Below are 19,159 nucleotides of genomic sequence, written 5' to 3'. Positions count from 1 at the left end.
CACTGCCTGTGTCTCTTGCCTTCTACCTCTCTCTATTCCTCCCTCTCTTAAGATCTAATGATTTAGAATGCCTCCATTGGGAGCTGAGGGAGGTTATAGATTGGTATAAACCCTGTGAATGGACCAGTGAGCATTATGTCCCAAATGAAGGCCTTACTGCTGACCTGTGTGTTGCTGACCTTACTGCTGTCCGTTCTGTCTATAATGGACTGCTTCAGCATTTTTGGTCCCATCTCTGCCTGCAACATCGGTACTGCATGGTCGAGTAGCACAGACATTGCTCTTTACTTATGAAAGCCAAACTTCGTCGACTCCAGAGACAATTACAGTAGAGTGCTGAATCATATTACACATTTTTATACAATATTTTTACAAAACCAACCTATAAAGTAGGGGAAATTAATTAAAATCCACTAAGGTTCATTCATTCATTATCTGTAACTGCTTATCCAAGTCAGGGTCGCGGTTGGTCCAGAGCCTACTTGGAATCATTGGGTGCAAGGTGGGAATACACCCTGGAGGGGGCGCCAGTCCTTCACAGGGCAACACACACACACATTCACTCACACACTCACACCTACAGACACTCTGGAGTTGCCAATCCACCTACCAACGTGTGTTTTTGGACTGTGGAAGGAAACCCACGCAGACACAGGGAGAACACACCAACTCCTCACAGACAGTCACCCGGAGCGGGAATCGAACCCACGACCTCCAGGTCCCTGGAGCTGTGTGACTGCGACACTACCTGCTGCACCACCGTGCCGCCCCATTAAGGTCCAGTTAGAGTAAATTTTCTCAAGCCAAAGTCTGGAACATAATGCGTAACCTGCATTATGATCAGTGCCTTATCCTGCATACTGACGTAGCCTTGTAGTTATAGCAACATTTTATGTCGTTAACAACGGAATTTCAAATCAAATGACATTTTCTATTACATTTCAGTATATTTCAACAAAAAATACGCTGTCAGCGTAAAAATACACTGAATAAAATGTCCTTTTCTTATTTCAAGTAAAATTTACAAATAAAAAATTATTTTGAAAAAACAAAAAGCATAAGTAAATAAGGTCTCTAATGACCTAGGTTCTTATTGCTGGAGGGCGGGACTTTATTCATTAACAACAATCTGATTGGCTCCTTAGGCTGAAGGACAGGACTTTATCCGTAAACAGAATCCATGTTCAACGTTATGAGAATTTCAACCCTTATTAATCGTTCCCTTATTATTAACCTTTCTGGTTTTAACTCACAAGACACTGTCGTCCCGAAGGTGTCCCAAAAGAGCTTTTATCACGTCTCTTGGGCTATTTTTACTGGCCCCAGGACAGTGGTGTCTGGAGCCCTGCCCTGTGTGTGTCACTCATTGGAGTCACAGTGCTCATCATAACGCACAGATCTGATTGGCTGAGTAGTCTCGCGTGTGATATGCAGAAACGCATGCGATTGGTCTGTGAGTTTCCTGACGCACTAAATCTGAACCGTAATGACTAGATGAGTCACACCACTTAAAACAAACACTCTGGTAAAAATTTAACAGCTCTTAATAGTTTATCAGTTACAGGTCCAGGTCCGGATAGGACAGCGACTGGCTCTGGCCTCGGACCGCGGGCCTCCTATTCGTGACTCGATTTATAATTTTCAGGTTATATGAAATATTCAGAATCATTTGTTAGCTATATTTCACCTGGTCAGAAGGTGTGTGTCAGCAGGTCAGCATCAAATTGCAAACCAGTTGTTGCCCCTATGCATACTTCTGAGTCAGCAGAACAACTAAGCAGTTTCATGGCCTTGTTTGCAACTCTGAAGGCTACTACTATTTTGAAGGTAGGACTTCTCTTTTCCTTATTTTTCGGGACTTCCTTAAACAGTCTACACCAGTTCCACCGAGGCGCTAGCTCTCCCACAGTCACCTGGAGGAGAACACCTACTGCCCAGTGTCGCCAGTGCTTAGAGAGCTGTACCGTTCCATTGTTGACTGTGTGACAGTTTGAGATTAGCACAATCACTAAAGGTCAAACTGAGAAATGCAGTGTGTATGTTTCATGGATTTAATAATTCCTCAGCAATTCCAAGCCTGCAGGAGACAGGGAAGAGGAACACTGCTGAGGGGAATTCTGTGTGTTCCATATGTTCAGTCATTGGTTTGTGCTCGCTGCTGTGATTGGGCTGTTGCATAAAAAACCCTTGATTTTAATTGTTAAGCTATAGCCTAAGTCTAGTTACACACCAGGTCTTGGCTGATTGACTACGTTTGGGGGATGTGTTTTGGATCGTCCCAAGGATGATGAATTATCTCCACGCCTCTGTTCGGGAACTTACTTAGGTTGTTTCACAGCAATCTCTCTCTCTCTCTCTCTCTCTCTCTCTCTCTCTCTCTCTCTCTGTGTGTGTGTGTGTGTGTGTGTGTGTGTGTGTGTGTGTGTGTGTGTAAAAGCACTGCCGGCACCTCGGGTTATGTGTTTGAGTGAGTGTGTCAGGGTCAGCCTTTTTGGAATGTGTGTATGTGTTGTACACCACCTCTAGGAGTGTGTGCGTGTGCATGTGTGTCAATGTGTGACAGACAGCTTTTGGAATGTGTGTGTGACACACTCCAGTCCACTGTAATACCTCTGAGGCAGGGGATTGGCAAGATCAGGGGGAAAAACCTACACACACACACACACACCGTGAAAACCTGCCTCTTCAGAGAGTGCGCAAACACACACACACGCACACAGTGTATGAGTTTAAACATGGCTCTGTTTGTTCAGTGTCAGTTCTGTGTGTGTTTGGCGAACACTTGGGTTTATGAGTCTTCTCTAGAGCCCAACAGATATGAGTCAAAGCTGAAGCAAACTTTAACAATCAGATTACAGATCTTTTATTTTTTTTTTACATTATTTTACTGTTGCATATGTTCGTCAAATCTCTATTGTCCTGGTACTTAAAGCAGGAACAGTGTTTGTGTGCGTGCGTGTATCTGTATATCTGGTAACTCGACACAGGGCCAAAGAGCTGTTCCCGGCCGGGGGACCCACGCATCCCAGCATGCATCGCTTTGCCATCTGTCATGGGCCCTTTGTTTGGGTGTGGGTTGAGCTCCTGATCTCTGGTTACTCATAACACACACATGTGCAAGCAATGCAATCACTTTGAATTGCAATCTTTCCATCCAGGCCTTTTTTCTTATCCATCCTCTAATTAGAGCCAAGTGACCTCCGCTCTGAGTCTTCATCAGACCACTGACATCGCCTCTCTGTTCACACTGAAAGGAGCTGTATTGTTTGGTGCGTTCTAACAGGATCAAGGTGGTGGCACTGCTGTGGTCTGTGAAGGTTATTTACTATTTTGTAAAGAGAGTGCGTAGCCAGGCAAGGCAGGCCTCTGCGGAAAAGGAGAAGAAAAAAAAAACCCTATGCTATTAGCTCACTGTCAATGGCATTGAAATCACTATTATCAGTTAGACCTTGCTGCGCTGCCATGCTCAAAAGAGTCCTTTAGATTATACTAGACTGGGAGAGCGCACGCACACACACACACACACACACACACACATACACACACACACACACACACACAGGCACTCTCACAGCTGAGACAGGTTTAAAAAATAAATAAATAAATGTGAATAGCACATCGCGGTGTAAAAGCCACAGTGCACATAACGTCATTTTTTTCCCCTCTATCCTTCCATTTTCTTTTTTCTTCCCATCTGCCCTCTCCCGCTGGATTTAGAGAGTGATGATTTAACACTGCGATGAGGTTTCTCTCTCTCTCTCTCTCTCTCCCTCTCTCTCTCTCTCTCTCTCTCTCTCTCTCTCTCTCTCTCTTTTTCTTTCTTCCAACCCCCCGCTCTCTTCCTCTGCCCCCCCCCTCTCTCTTTTATCCTTTTTATTGTGTGTCTCTTTTCCATCGCTCTTTCCATTTTGAGCACTCTGTCTAGTTGTTTGTCCATTTCTTTCTCTCTCCCCCCTTGTCCATCTGGTTGCCTATCTCTTTCTCTCTCTCGCTCTCTCTCTCTCTCTCTCTCTGTCTTTCTCTCTCTCTGTCTTTCTCTCTCTCTCTGTCTGTCAGTCTGTCTTTCTTATTTTTCTCCTTCATTGTTTACATCTTTTATCCGTCCCTTTTTGATTTCATGAACTCTGTCCAGCTGTTTGTCAGGTGTCAGCTGTTTCTCTCTCTCTCTCTCTCTCTCTCTCCTTCTCTCGCTCTTGCACTCTCACTCTCAAATTTCCTTTGTACATTGTATATGTCTCTTTTCCATTTCTCTTTCCATTCTGTGCACTAGTTATTGATCTTTTTTCTCTCTTGCTCCCACTTTCTCTCTCTCTCTCTCTCTGCCCATCTGTTTCATTTCATTTTCTTGCTTTCTGTCTTTTCCTCTTTTTCTGCTCCGTCTTGTGTAAGTCTCTTGTCCATCCGTCTTTACATTTCATGCATTCCGTCTAGTTGTTTGTCTCTTTCTCTACCCCTCTCCCTCTCCCCCACTCTTGTCTGTCCATCTAGGTCTGCCCCCTCCTCCCTCCCTCCCTGTCTCTCTCTCTCTCTCTCTCGTTCTGTCTGGTGTGGCTGCCAGTGTCACCAAGCAACTGTGCGCCGGGTGACAGGCGAAGCCATCTCACGCTCAAGAAGAGCTGCTTCAGCCAATAGCATCTCAGCGTCACTGTGGCCAATCAATGAGGCTGAAGGGCCAGGGGAGCCGGCTGCGTTTGGACACTCGTTAACCAGAATATCACACCCTCTCTTCCTTTATCCACATGTGAGCTGTGTGTTTCCTATGTGAGAGATCACACTCTCCATAGTGACATCTGTATGAGCTGTAAAAGCTTATAGGCACTTATAAAATTGGTGAGATTCAGTGACAGCTCAAAGCTTGGCTGAGTCTGGGGCTGTGTTCCAAATAATCACTACACTCATCTACATTTGATGATATAACAATTTTAATGTCAGGATCTAAATTTGATATTGTTATATAATATAGAATTATGATGATGATAATGGGGTGGGGGGGGGGGTGCAACAAAGTAAAATAATGAGATACTAAATGCTTGTCACTTGTAAATATTCCACTTTAAAAGTGATTTATCACTTTGTTTTATTTTGTTCAATGATAACATCCCTAATAGATCCTATGGGGTTTGGTAACAACAAAACCAAATGTGCGTGTGTGTGTGTGTGTTGAGGGGGTTGGGACCACTGATCTATGATATGAAAATGTAAGAATGCATCACTGAGTAATGTTAGTTTATTTGAGCTATAAACTGAGCTGAATAATTCATAGCTAAATGTAAATGTTAATTGCAGTTAATCATTAGCATTATTTTTTTTTTTTACATTTGTTGCATGGGGTTTAACCTAAAAATGGATTATTTTAATCATCCCTACTTTTCAAACAGACAAAGGGGGCATAGTTAGCAGCTGCTTGTTGTGTATGAATGGCATTTAATGGAGAATGAAAGAAACACCCAAACCCTGGATATGACCCACATTGGGTTAACGTTAACCTTAACCTAACCACAACACAGAGATTGTGAAGTGTGTGTGTGTGTGTGTGTGTGTGTGGTCCCCCTCGCTCCATTAGCAGAGGAGACAGTGCGTTCACGTTAGTGGCAAGGCTGGCACGCTCTGCTTAGTGCTGATCCATGCTGATGACTCTGTTGGCGGATTAGTGCGGCTAGCATCGGCCATCTGTTACTATGGGACCTAATGAGTGAGACGTGTGGGTCACACACACACACACGCATATATACACACACCCCCAGAGTGCATATGCTTATATGCATAGCTACACAAATCACAGAATCCATACACACACGTTGGCCGAATGCCAAGTGGTTCCCTGTTGCACTCTTTGAGAGTAGAGAGAAATCATTTCATGACCCATGGAGTTCACTATATAGGGAGTAGGGAGCAATTTGAGTGTCTGTTGGTCAAATAGAATCACAGGTTTGGTGGGGATTATCACTGATTTGCAGGGTATAAATTGTACCTCAAGATGGACTACTTACCTGGGCATTGTCCAAACAGCTGTGCTGTGTACAGTCGGTCTGGCGAGCCTGGTTTCCGCACCGGACTGACAACTCATATCCCACAAAGCGTTCTGAATACCATTAGCATATGATTTCCTCATTCGCGGGATCTGCGAGCTGCTGTTTTTTGCAGCCCTCCCATTGGCCGCCTCCACCAAGTCGAATTAATTACGCAGCTCACGGAGATTACAGCTCCTGCCTCGCAGTGCCACAGTGGAAGGCTGCTAATTACCTATAAAATCAGGCTAATTCTGACGCTAAACCCGTTTTAATTTCTGATAATTAACTCCGGATTGGATCCTTAAATACCCAGGCACACCGTTACTCTAGTAATCATGGTTGTTGTTATGAATTATTTGGAGGCCCCGGCCTATTACCGTTGATATTAACTGTAATCACGCTAAGTGATTGGTTGGCGAAAGGTAAACAGTGTTTAGCGCCTGTCCGTCTCTGGGGTTGCCATGGAGACGGCAACATGGGCAGGACAGCGCCAAAAAATGTTTGATCATGTGTTGGGTTTTTTTTTTTTTGTATGTGTGTGTGTGTGTGTTTTTTTTAATGTCACTTTCGGCAATTAAATATTTGACAAGTGTACGTAGTCGTGCGGAGAGAGAGTGACAGCGTTCACTGTTTATTTGCCGGTTCCCTCTCTGACTAAATGTTCCTTTGTGGTTTGCAGTTTTGCGACGCTGCCAATGAATAATTTCAGTGGCGTCCTGACGAGAGGCGGCCGAGGCGAGGAGATTGAGGCTCCTCAGTTTGAGCGCTGTCACAAAGCTAAGCCTGGCTAAAGCTTCAGCTTGTTTGTCATGCCGTAGGTGGAATGTGATTAAGATGAGGTTTGCATAGATCTGTATTAAAGCCCCACAATGGGCTGTACTGCTTGTTGGCCTTTGCAGTGTTTATATTTGCAGTTTATGCAGTATTGTGTGTGTGTGTGTGTGTGTGTGTTAAGAGTCACCTCTGAAGTTCTGGACGTGTTTCTGTGAAAGTGTGTAAGTGATTAATGTCCGTAGCTGGTGATGGTCACATAAAAGTTTCTCTTAATCTTTTTTGGTGTTGATACAGAGATGTACACCTCTGAATTCATGCAGTCATTTTTTTTTATTTGGGATCTACTGGAGAAATTAATATGAATACGTTCATAAACTTTTTCACTGGATTTCCCCCGGATGCTGGACATTACAGGGTCATATAGGAGTTAGAGGAGGAATATTCCTAACTCGGTTTTGAATTAGTGGGATTTGACACTATAAAGTCCTCTGAAGTAGCTGCTGTTGACATATCATTGCTGCCTTTTTGTAAATTGTTAATTAACTACCTCTTTACCATTGGTGCACGATGAACAATGTGATGATGAATGGACCAATAGAAATGCTCCACAGTTACAGGTTTTTTCCTTCTCTCCTGAAGTTACGAATTTGGAGGCAGAATTCTTTGCGATGACTACATCTCAACTGAAATATGAACAATGTTAATTTATGTTAATTAGTCTGTACCCTGAGGCCCTAATCTGGACTTTATCTGGCTCTGTTGGTCAGTGAGAGAAAATAATAACGAAAGCTTCTTTGAACTGGTTGCTAGTCTTTGGGGGGTGGGGGTCTTGACCTGGTGACCTTTAGAGGGGGTAGATAGAAGGAGCTGAAGATCTTTGAAGGGAGGGAAGAGAAGAGAGAGAACAGGACAGGGCTTGTGTGTGTGTGTGTGTGTGTGTGTGTGTGTGTGTGTGTGTGTGTGTGTGAGTGTGTGAGTGTGTGTGTGTGTGTGTGAGTGTGTGTGTGCGCGTCTGAGTTTACGCTGGTCCATCAGAATTGCTCATGGGCAAAGCACTGTTAGTTGATATTCTGTGGATGGCTCCATCTCAGAGATCTAATAGCTTGTGTGTGTGTGTGTGTGTGTGTGTGTGTGTGTATGGAGAGAGACGAGAGCAGCCCAGGGGACAGGCAGAGAGTGTTGATGTATAATGATACAATAACAAAGCCGCGCTGTAAAACAGAGTGTGGCGCTCAGTAGCGCACGGCTGGCTTTCAGATGCAGCTCCGAGTGGGATTAGTGTGTGCCGGGCCACCAGAAGAACCAGAGAACACAAATCAGACGCAATATCACACACAGACACACACACACACTTCTCCCCATCTCCCAGAGTCACACACAGCTTTCCAGAAATGATGTCTAGTTGTTTGCTCTAATATCTCTAACACTGTGGCTCAGGCTGTTTGCTGTGGCAGAAAGGAAAGTGTAGGTTTGTTTTAGTACAGTTTCTTGTAGTTGTGACTGACAAACCAGTGTTTCCTCGAAGTATGTACTGTGAAAAAATACGCTTTCTTTATTCCGACAGCGATGAAATGTCACATTTATTTGTAATAGCTGATAATATAGTACATATGGGACATATATTTGTGTGTGTGTGTGTGTGTGTTGCTTTCTCGCAAGCAGCTGAAACTCTATTGAAACAGTTTAAGGCATAATTTGCCTGTTAAGCGCATCACCACTGCGAGACTGCCTCTTTTACACTGTGTAAAAAGGCCTGTGAACAGACTTGTAAATCACTGTGAGCTCTACACACACACACACACACACACACACACACACACACTCAGTGATTGTGTGTGTTTGTGTGTAAGTGTGTGTGTGTGGACCTCTGACTCACTTCTGCTGAAGTCCATCTTTAAAACGAATGAATTGTTCAAGTGACAAAGAGAACAAACTGTGCCCAGTCCGCTGCCCAAATCTGACGTTAACACATGGTCTGGGAGAAGGATGCTCGCTGGCCGTGTGTGTGTGTGTGTGTGTGTGTGTGTGTGTGTGTGAGTGGGAGGGTGGCATATAGTGACTAGTGACTGGTTTTAAAAAGGAATATTGTTTGGGGTAAGTGAGATGTGAAAGGGAGAGTGGCAGTGTGTGTGTGTGTGTGTGTGTGCTGATTTTAACTGCTCTGATTCGATTGTGTTTGACAGATATGGAGTCTGGAGAGCGGCTGGCTTCGCCTTCCTCCACCCCGGTCTCCGTACACAACGCCACGTCCTCGTCCTCATCCTCATCCTTAGCGTCCCCGGCCTCCAACACCAAGAGCAGCCTCAGCCACGGAGCTACGGCCTCGCTCACTGCCTGTGGTAAGTTACGTGCAATGTTTTTGAACACCCTTGGTCAGAATACACATTTTGTTTGTTGTTTGAACAAAAAGTCACATAATTTACCTAAAAATAAAACATGCTATGCCCATATCTATAAAATGTGTTGCATAATTTCTTTAATATTTTGGAAAACATTCTGTACTCATCCAACATGTCTTCTGTGATCATTCTTTGCTACAATAACTGCTTCTACTCTGGAAATGCTAAACTACATGTTGGAAAATTTCTCTGAGGATTTGATTACATTCTGCCATTTTAACATTAGTGAGGTTAGATACTGGTGTTGGATGCCACTCTTACTCATCCCAAAGATATTGTATTGAGCTTAATAGTGTATAGACCACAGTCACAGTGCTTCACACTCCTGTGCTAGGTGCTTTTATGTCCCTCTTGCCAATATTTGCTATTGGCGGGTCTGGTTTTAATGGTGACGTTTATGATTTTAAATTAAAAAAACACTTCTACTACTTTTTCTCCAGTCTGTTTGCACAGAGGAAAAAAAGCTCCAGTGTTTGTATACAGCTCTAGCTCAGAAAATGGGGAAAAAATACTCTTGACATGAAAAGGCTCAGGCTTTTTCTCTGTGAGCCACGTGAAACAGCATTTGGATGTGTTTGGATGGCGGAGAGACCTCAGAACGTTGAAAATCATGAAAAGAGATGAGGATGTTGCTTTATTAAACTCCGGAGTTGGGTAGTATTGACTTACGTCTGTAGTTACAGATTATTTAATGTGGAACTGACTCTAAATTCAGGAGGGCGCTAACTGCATAAAAGTAAACACAGACTGAAATCGCTACAAAACTAAGCAGCTTTCTGTGGTAACTCATACAGTAAATGAAAACTTATAGACAAGTTAAACTTCAGCCACATAGAGGCTACAGTCCCATTTCTTACTCAAACACAGTATGCGGCGCTTCTCAATGCAAACAAACAGGGGGGAGTCCCTCAGAATCGTCTACGCCCACAGCATCCCTTCTATTGGGTCCTTCTATTGAGGTTTAAAGGCTGAACATGTTTGTCAGTAAGAGGTGCACTTTAAAGCAGCTGAATTCATTAACTGCAAGGGTCACTGGTATATAGTTGGCCCCAAATCACTTGGAATAATATCGGTAAAGCTGTTCATTCTGTTAAATTAAATCCTCTTTCCCACTGTCTTTTCATTTTACCGTATTCTTAATGGCAGCAACAAAACACAATACTCACAATAACAATATAGTGATACTCAATCACACATAGACACACTCCTTGAAAAATACTATTCATTCAGCCCTCTTAATAACTGTCCAGGTGTGGGCAGATGATTCTGATTCATTTAAGTTCCTCTCCACAGTGTGCACTAAAGCCCTTGTTCCAGCCCTCCCCGTGGCCCATCCCCCTCTGTGTGTATGTAAAGGGCCCTGGCCCCTGAGTTCCCGCCACTAGCTCCGGCTCTGCCTGGCTCCTGCCGTAATTACCATGTTATTGTGGAACATGTGAAAACACCTTTTCTCCCAGCCAGGCTTTAGCGCTCACAGCTTTGCCTGCAAATTGAAAAGCTGCTGCATTAATGAGGCTCAGACAATTAACCAGGCTTTTGTCGAACCGCTGCTGCTTTCTGCTTCCGACGACCTGAGCGTGTGTCTATCTCGCTTACTTGTCCTTTCCTATTTCTCTCCCCTCCGTCCCTGTATTATGTCCTTGTGCTTTTTTCCTTTCCTTCCCTTTCTTTTCCTTTCCTTATACTCACCTCCTTCCTCTCCCTCTTGTCCCTTCTGTTCAGTTTCGTGGTAATTTCTTTGCATTGTCTATTTACTCACCTCATTATTTGTTGTCTTTTGCCTTTTTTTTTTGTTTTTCCTTTCCTTGCGTCTCTTCACTTTACCCACTCCTCTGCTCTTTATGCCTATATTCTGTGCTCTTTGAAGCGGTTAGTTAAATGGCCTCTTTAAGAAGATGCTATGATGTCAGATGCGGTGTCCATGGTGTAATTTATTCTCCGTGCTCTGCAGTGCAATGTATTTTTCATCCTCATGTTGATCCTGTGAGTTCCCCATTAGAGGCTTGTATCGACCATAGTCCATCTCTCCAATCTGCCTCTGTGTATGTAGAGGGGGGAGTGTATGTGTGTGTACACAGATTTTAAAGTCAGCAATGTGTGTGTGTGTTCTATAGGTGGGCCAATTGGAGCTTTGTTACGAGATTGCCATTGTCTCTGGAGTATTGAGGCCTAAAGATGGCGTTCTGTCTGCCATCATTTGAGCACTAGTCTCATTCCTCTTGGCAATTCAAGAGCATACCCTCCCCTCAGCAGCATTTTTTTTTTATATCTCCAGTATTATCTTACATTATGTCATTCTGTGCAGACATTTTCACACTCTACAAAATCACTTTTTTATATGAATAAATCATGTAGGACAAGAATGAATTTTATTTCTTGCCACGTTTAGGATTAGAGTGAGCAAACCTTTGTGTTTGGAACATAGTCAGCCTTTGTCTAAGATTGTGAGTATATAGAATGTTAATAAAGTATTCCAGTGTTTTCCGTTTCAGAGGTACATCATGACGACAAATATAAAATAAGAATTATATTTCCACAAAAGCCCATACTCTTACTTTAGGGCAAAACAAAACATCATTACAGCTGTGTTTAATGAGCTATGAGCAAGGGATAATTAAGCAGACTGTAAGAAGAGGTTTTAAGGCAAGTGTGACCTATAAGGATTAACTGTGTTGTACAAGCCATAGACTATACCTTTTATTAGAATTCTAGTTAACTGCTATTTAGTACCCGTTCATGAAATCTAACTGAAAAGATCAGATATGAAATGTTCCACTTGCAGAGTGGGAAAATCACATGAAATTTCGTGGGTATAACTAGGGGCCTGGCTATTAACAAGCACTGAAAAACTGACAGACCACCGATAGACCACCAAAACTGTGAATCATCAAATCAAATCAAATTTTAGTTGTATTCAATGTATGTACTGGATGAACTGTCTGTAACGGAAGATGGATAAATTTATCTCATACATAACTCCTCTCCCTGGAGAGAGACTCACAACACTCAGAAGCACTGCTTCTTTGTGTTAGGGGCATAAAGGATTCCACCGTGTAGCATTTTCATCATAGGATGTAATGGAAAACTGCTAGCACGTCATTCTCGAATGCATTTCTCTGCTCTTCTAACACAATCTGTGTGAGTTATTCATACACAGATCATACACAAGCTTCAGTAGTGGTCTTAGTTCACTCGTGTTGTGTTTCAATGTGTAAGTGGCTGCAGACACAAGCCATATATTTTTGTCTCAGTCTTTCCCCCCTGTTTACAGGTATATAATCTGATCCTGCTGCCTCTGAGCTCTGAAAGTGGAGCAGATTTGTCTGTCTGCCTAAATTATACCTCTGGTTTGACAAAAAAAAAATGAATAAAGTAGTTCCAAGTAGCTCCTTGTCTGAAAGTGTGAGTGATGAGAAAAGGTGGATCAATGCTGCTGTGAAGCCCAGGCCGAATCAGAAATGTCTCCCTACACCTTCTGTAGGGCACAGAGTGGGTCTTAAAATAACAGTTTCTGCACTCGTGTAGTATGTTGAAAACATTTTTAGTGAGCAATAAGGTTCACGTTTTCTTGTTGAATTAATGTCTAAATGAGTCAGGGGAGCCATATTTATAGCTGTTTCAGTTTAACATCTAAACAGGGACTTAAAAGTGTTGACAGAACTATAAAACTATTTAAATATCACAGTTTTAATTTGAGTTGTGTGTCTGACTTATTTACATATTTGTTTTTCCCTGGCGGCACGGTGGCGCAGCAGGGAGTGTCGCAGTCACACAGCTCCAGGGACCTGGAGGTTGTGGGTTCGATTCCCGCTCCGGGTGACTGTCTGTGAGGAGTTGGTGTGTTCTCCCTGTGTCCGCGTGGGTTTCCTCCGGGTGCTCCAGTTTCCTCCCACAGTCCAAAAACACACGTTGGTAGGTGGATTGGACTCAAAAGTGTCCGTAGGTGTGAGTGAATGTGTGTGTGTCTGTGTTGCCCTGTGAAGGACTGGCGCCCCCTCCAGGGTGTATTCCCGCCTTGCGCCCAATTATTCCAGGTAGGCTCTGGACCCACCGCGACCCTGAACTGGATAAGCGCTTACAGATAATGAATGAATGAATTTGTTCTTCCCTTGACGTCCAAACCGAAGTCTGAGGAAATTTCTCTGAATTCCAAGAAGTGAGCTGAAAAGGATTCCATATTTCTGGATTTCCTCCATTCCACTTTAACCACGTTTTTCTGACTGTGGACCAGTCACAATCACAGCATTGCGCGTGGAGGTGCGTGTCAGGCTACGCCATACGTGTGACACAGAAACACACTCATTGTCCTCAAGCATCACTTGTATCGTGAGAAGTAGAAAACACCACAAACCTTTGGAACTGAACTGTGGAAGGATCTCCCTGAAGAGTTCACTGATTATGGAAAGTGAGTCTCCTGGAAAGAATGGAAGCAGTAATGAAGGAAATAGTGAAGCACAGTAGAGACTGAAATCATAGTTGGAGTTTGAAGTTTCTGTGTAGTTTTCTGTTACATTTAAAGGAAGGTATCTGACATCTTTCTATCACAGCCAGCATGCACTGTTTTCAGTGTGTGCTACAGTAGCTCTTACGTGGGATCAGATGAGAGGGTTACCCTTCGCTCCGCTTCTGCGGTTGTCTTTCTTTGAACCACATTTGGTAGGAAATAACCACTGCTTACTGGGAATAACCCACAAGACCATCACAATTTGGCCCATCTCAGAGAAGGACCTTTAGGAGCCTACTATTCACTTGATATATCCCACCCTTTGAGAGTCAATGTCGGTTTTAATCTCGTGGCTGATCAGTGCATGTCTCCTGTGTTTCTCAGAGTTGAAAATAAATGTAGGGTGGTCTCTGACTTGTGCACAATACAGTACGTATAAGGTGTGTGTTTTGTCTGAAATGGAGAACGTGTCTGTGTGTCTCACAGGGCAAAATGGAGAACACATGTCTCTGCTCTCTCCCTCTTTTCTCCCCCACAAACACACGCATGCAATTAACTCCGATCTGTCCGCCGCAGCGTGATTGACGCCAACAAAGGGCACGTTAATCCCTCTCTGCTGCATCCCACATGAGAGAGGGAGAGAGATGGAGAGGGAGAGACAGAGAGTGGGGGAGAGAGACAGAGCAAGAGCAAGAGAGAGTGTGGGGGGAGAGAAAACACAGTGGTGCATTTTGGAGATGGCCCTGTTTGTCAGAGAGAACGATGGAAATAGAAAGAGAAAAGAAAAGGGTAGTGTTTGCTGCTTGTGAACAGTAGGGCTGCACTGTACGGAGACGAGACAAAAGACGTATTGCAAATATTTTGCTACGTGTGGCAATTGCGCGTCTGCCTTATTTATGAATCATGTGACATGGTTAACTATATTATTATCATCATCATTCAGCAGAACACCCACAGACACAAGACATTTAGAATCAGGTCAGGGTGCTCTCACTGTGATATATTTTTAACATACTTTTTAAAAAATCATAATCTACTCAAACAGATTCATCTGTGACTCTCTTTGGTTTTGTGGTATTATTTGCAAAGGCAAATATCGCAAAAACGATGAACAGACGGTATATCACGCAACCCTTGTGTATGTGCGAGAGAGTGAGAGGACGCGAAGGAGGAAATATAAGAGCGAACGAGGCAGAATGAGAGAGGAGAAGAAAGAAAGCAAGAAAGGATATCAGGTAATCCTGTAATTCTGCTCTGCTTCTTCTCCTAGCGTCTGATTTAATTATTGGCTGGCTGAAAGCACATTAATATGAGGCTGCCGTTTTCACACGCACGTGCGTGTGTGCGCATGTGTGTGCGCACCTGCGCATGTCCCAGTGTGGTGAGTGCCAGCAGGAGCGGATGTCAACCCTTTGGGTAATATTCCCTCTCATTTATCTCTACATCCTTTCTCTCTCTCTCTCACTACAAAAGTTTGTTATAATTACGTTTAGCCTATGGATTAAACTCTTTTGTGTGTGTGTGTGTGTGTGTGTGTGACAGAGAACAGATATAATTTAGTGTGAATATTAAGGGGACTGTTTACTGTTTGTAACTACAGTGCTAATTTTTTGTAGCTGTTCTTTAGGGAAACAGAAGTTTATAGAATCTTCTGAAAGCTTAAGGCAGAGCTGCCCAGTGGTGTAAAGTTAGCCTGTGAATCTGTCAGAAATTGACCCTACCTCTTTCTCTCAGTGAGCAAACAAACTGAAAAAAAAAATGCAGAAATTGCAGCCTCAAACTTTTAATAGTGAACTTCGGAAGAGCGGAAAAATATTGTTGCAGACATCTTTGAAATACTGAAAGCAAGTCTTTCAAAAAGAAGTTAAAGTGTGGAGACCTTTACAGTGCAGTGTGTTTATATATGTGTGTGTGTGTGTGTGTACTGGTAGACTGAATGGTCTCTGTAGGAGAAATACTGCACTTTTTCCCTGTGGCAGATTCAGACAGTTAGACCATCCCTGTCGTTCATTCTCATCTACTGCTCATCCGCTCCTCCAGCAGGACAAAAAAAGCGCCTGTATTTCTCAGTCATCACTTTACTGTGTGTGTATGTGTGTGTGTGTGTGTGTGTGTGTTTGTGTGTGTGTGTGTGACCTGGCGCTCGGCTGCGCTACTGGAACAGCGAGCCCAAGCCTTTTTCCCCACGCGCTCTCTAATGCAAATTGAATTTGCATGAAATATGCGGCGCAGAAATTGCATCTGACTCCTGGAGGAGACAGTACACGGCTCTGCTCCTGCCAGGGAACACTGCTCGGAAAAAAATAACTTACAAAGGCTCCATGAAATTGGTAGTGGTGATGATGAAGATGATGATGTGGTGCTGATGAAGGCCTTGCTCTTTTGAAACAATAAGCTTGGAAGCACTTTAGTGGGTTAAAGGAATGATCATAAATTCATTGGAAATCCAATGTGCACATTTTTCTTTTTACCTTAAATGTAGTCAATTTAGTTGGATTTGCTGCGAACACAATGCCACTGAACGGCTTTACACACTTGGAGGAGAACGCTAACTGCCCAGAAGTGTTATGTCTGCAAAGAGACCCTCTGGGCAGGCTAACACTGTGCTTGGGATAGAAGCGAAAAACGGCCATCTTACTCACCCGGAGTAAGATCAACATGAAAGTGTGCCATACAGCGTCAGAATGTGTTTGAGATTTATTAATGAGGCAGGTTTGTGATGATTTTGACTTGAGTTTTACCCAGTGCTGATTGGTGAGCGGGCTGCACGGTGGCGCAGCAGGTAGTGTTGCAGTCACACAGCTCCAGGGACCTGGAGGTTGTCGGTTCGATTCCCGCTCTGGTGACTGTCTGTGAGGAGCTGGTGTGTTCTCCCTGTGTCTGCGTGGGTTTCCTCCGGGTCACTGTCTGTGAGGAGTGTGGTGTGTTCTCCCTGTGTCCGCGTGGGTTTCCTCCGGGTGACTGTCTGTGAGGAGTTGGTGTGTTCTCCCTGTGTCTGCGTGGGTTTCCTCCAGGTGACTGTCTGTAAAGGGTGTGGTGTGTTCTCCCTGTGTCTGTGTGGGTTTCCTCCAGGTGCTCTGGAGTCCTCCCACGGTCCAAAAACACATGTTTGTAGAAGGATTGGCGACTCAAAAGTGTCCGTAGGTGTGAGTGTGTGAGTGAATGTGTGTGAGTGTGTGTTGCCCTGTGAAGGACTGGCGCCCCCTCCAGGGTGTATTCCCGCCTTGCGCCCAATGATTCCAGGTAGGCTCTGGACCCACCGTGACCCTGAACTGGATAAGGGTTACAGATAATGAATGAATGGTGAGCTGTATTTTTTTCATTAGCCTCATATCTCCAGTCCAATTTTCTATAATCAGACATCAGTCCCCTAACATGTCTCGACTGGTTACTGATATTCAGAGTAAGGGGGAAAGGTGTTTTCTGACCCATCACTTTATTAGGTGGTCTGTTTAAGTTAAATCGAGTCACACACACTTCCACAGCCCTGTCAGAATTCCTTCCCCAATCCCTAGGCAGCATTAAAGTGTGAACAACAGAGGTTTAAGGTTCAGAAACTTGAAAACAATTCTGACAAACGTAACTGATGCACCGTGTATGTGTATGTTAAGGTTAAATAAATATTTCCTCTTCAGTGTTCACATAATTGACTCAAAGCCACTTCTGCTCCTGACACAGAAACAACATGAAGATTTCAGTGGCTCAGTTCCTTTCTCCCCGTTACTAATTTTCCAAACCGTTCTGTAATTGGATTATGGGTTAAACATCACAGGCTCATACATCATAGTGGATTGTGGGTAACAAGCTTCACCAGTCTGGGGTCTTATGCCAACTTGTGAGAGAGACGCAGTGAGTATTCTTAGAGGGTGCTCATCAGTGCACTTGTTGGGGGGAAATGCAAGAAACCAAACACCCCATAGCCTTGCCTACTTAGGCAGAGAATCACAAGCAAAGGCTGCAAGTGTGAGTAATGGGACAAGGCACATGTAAATGTGTTTCCCTGACTCATTTTGTCTAATCATGATGTTTAACCTGTGTCCGAAACCCTGTGATTACATTACATGCCATATACTTATCAAGACTCTTTTATTTGATACTGACCATGAAAGGAGAGAGAGAGAGAGAGAGAGAGAGAGAGAGAGAGTCGCCCTTCAGCTCTCTTTCTCTGTGGAACTAATGGCATCAACTCTTCCTCCAAAAGCGAATTACTCGCTGGGATAACAGTGTGTGTGTGTGTGTGTGTTTGTGTAGAGCTAGGAATCTGCATAATAAATTCCCTGCGAGTGGAGTGAGCCGGGCTGATCCATGTTCTGGAGGATCAGCCGGAGTCCTCCGGAATCTTCCGTACTTTTCCGTGCTCCACTGTCACTATTGATAAAGCATTAAACAGCCTGGTAAGCCAGCAGAGCGAAGGAGGGGGATCTGTGGGGAAATGTAACAGTATTAAAGTTTAACATGTATAAAGGATGAATTATGCAAACTTGGTGTTCAAATAATGTGAGAAAGGCCGTGTGATGTGCCTGGGTCTATAGAGTGGTTAGTGTGTGTGTGTGTGTATAAAGTGGTTGGAGAATGTGGTTTTTTTGTGTGTGTGTAAGAAGAGATTACTGTGTGTGTGGTGGTGGTAAAATGAATAGTTTGGAGGAAAAAAATCATGGGTAGTTAATTATTGAAGCAGAACAGATACTAAATCAGTAAGAAATCTTTACACGTTTTCCCCATTATCTCAAAATATAGTTGATAATCCAGGATTAATCCATGTTCCCTTCTTTTGTTTTGCACTGGAATCATGAATCTAAAGTGGCTAACATACACCCACTGTGGACCCAGATGTTCAGCTGTGCATAGCTTGTATAATCCCCATAGTGTCTCTGAAGCAGTGGCAGATGAGGCTAACATCACTATACTCAGTGTCAAGCCTTGGCCAAAGAAGTATTCATCCAACACTGGGCTGTGGAAATGCGGAACTGTGTTCTTTGCAGTGACCGAGCTACCTTTGGGATGAATTGGTCATTATCATATCATACCTTAAAATGTCTTGTGTTTAGCTTTCCTTGGAGTGTGAAAGCTGTTACTGCAACTCCCTATTAATATCCTTGATTTCAGAAGAAATTTTACATGAGCAGGTCTTAGAAACGTAATTCAGTGAAAGTAAATATTGTTTGTGTGTGTGTTTGTTATTGTAGGCCCTCTGTTTGGGGTAGCAGGCACTGAACAGCCGTTCAGCGTCAGCTCCGTGACCTCCTTACCCAGTGCCTTCCCAGTGATGGCTCATCCCGCCTTCAGCCTCTTGTCCCCAGCCACAGTTCGACCTGAATTCGGGGGTCTAGGGGCTCTGGGGGTCACCGCGGCCTTGGCAGCCCACCCACAACTAGGAGCTTTCTCAGGTACAGCTATGCAAAGTTTTACATTTTCGAATATAAAGAGTCATATTGTTTGTAGAATCTCTGAGTGAAAATGTGTTAAAACATTGTAGTTCTATACGGTTATTAATTTATATGGTCAATAATTTTATTTAAGTTTATAGTAAT

The 19,159-nt window shown here is 43.6% G+C and overlaps 1 protein-coding gene across 2 annotated transcripts in view; it reads left to right on the top strand.

The window, feature by feature from the left end:
* Positions 1 to 19,159, top strand: part of baz2ba (bromodomain adjacent to zinc finger domain, 2Ba) — a 102,205-nt gene that overhangs the window by 56,480 nt on the left and 26,566 nt on the right. For both annotated transcript variants that reach the window (XM_066663202.1, XM_066663203.1), the window contains 2 exons: positions 8,969 to 9,124; positions 18,815 to 19,015. In XM_066663202.1, the coding sequence (XP_066519299.1) occupies positions 8,971 to 9,124; positions 18,815 to 19,015 (355 nt within the window). In that variant the 5' untranslated portion in view covers positions 8,969 to 8,970. The remainder of the gene's footprint in view (positions 1 to 8,968; positions 9,125 to 18,814; positions 19,016 to 19,159) is intronic.

This window comes from Hoplias malabaricus, chromosome 3 (assembly GCF_029633855.1).
Source record: "Hoplias malabaricus isolate fHopMal1 chromosome 3, fHopMal1.hap1, whole genome shotgun sequence".
Taxonomy (NCBI): Eukaryota; Metazoa; Chordata; class Actinopteri; order Characiformes; family Erythrinidae; genus Hoplias; species Hoplias malabaricus.
This window is presented reverse-complemented; position numbering and strand designations above follow the sequence as displayed.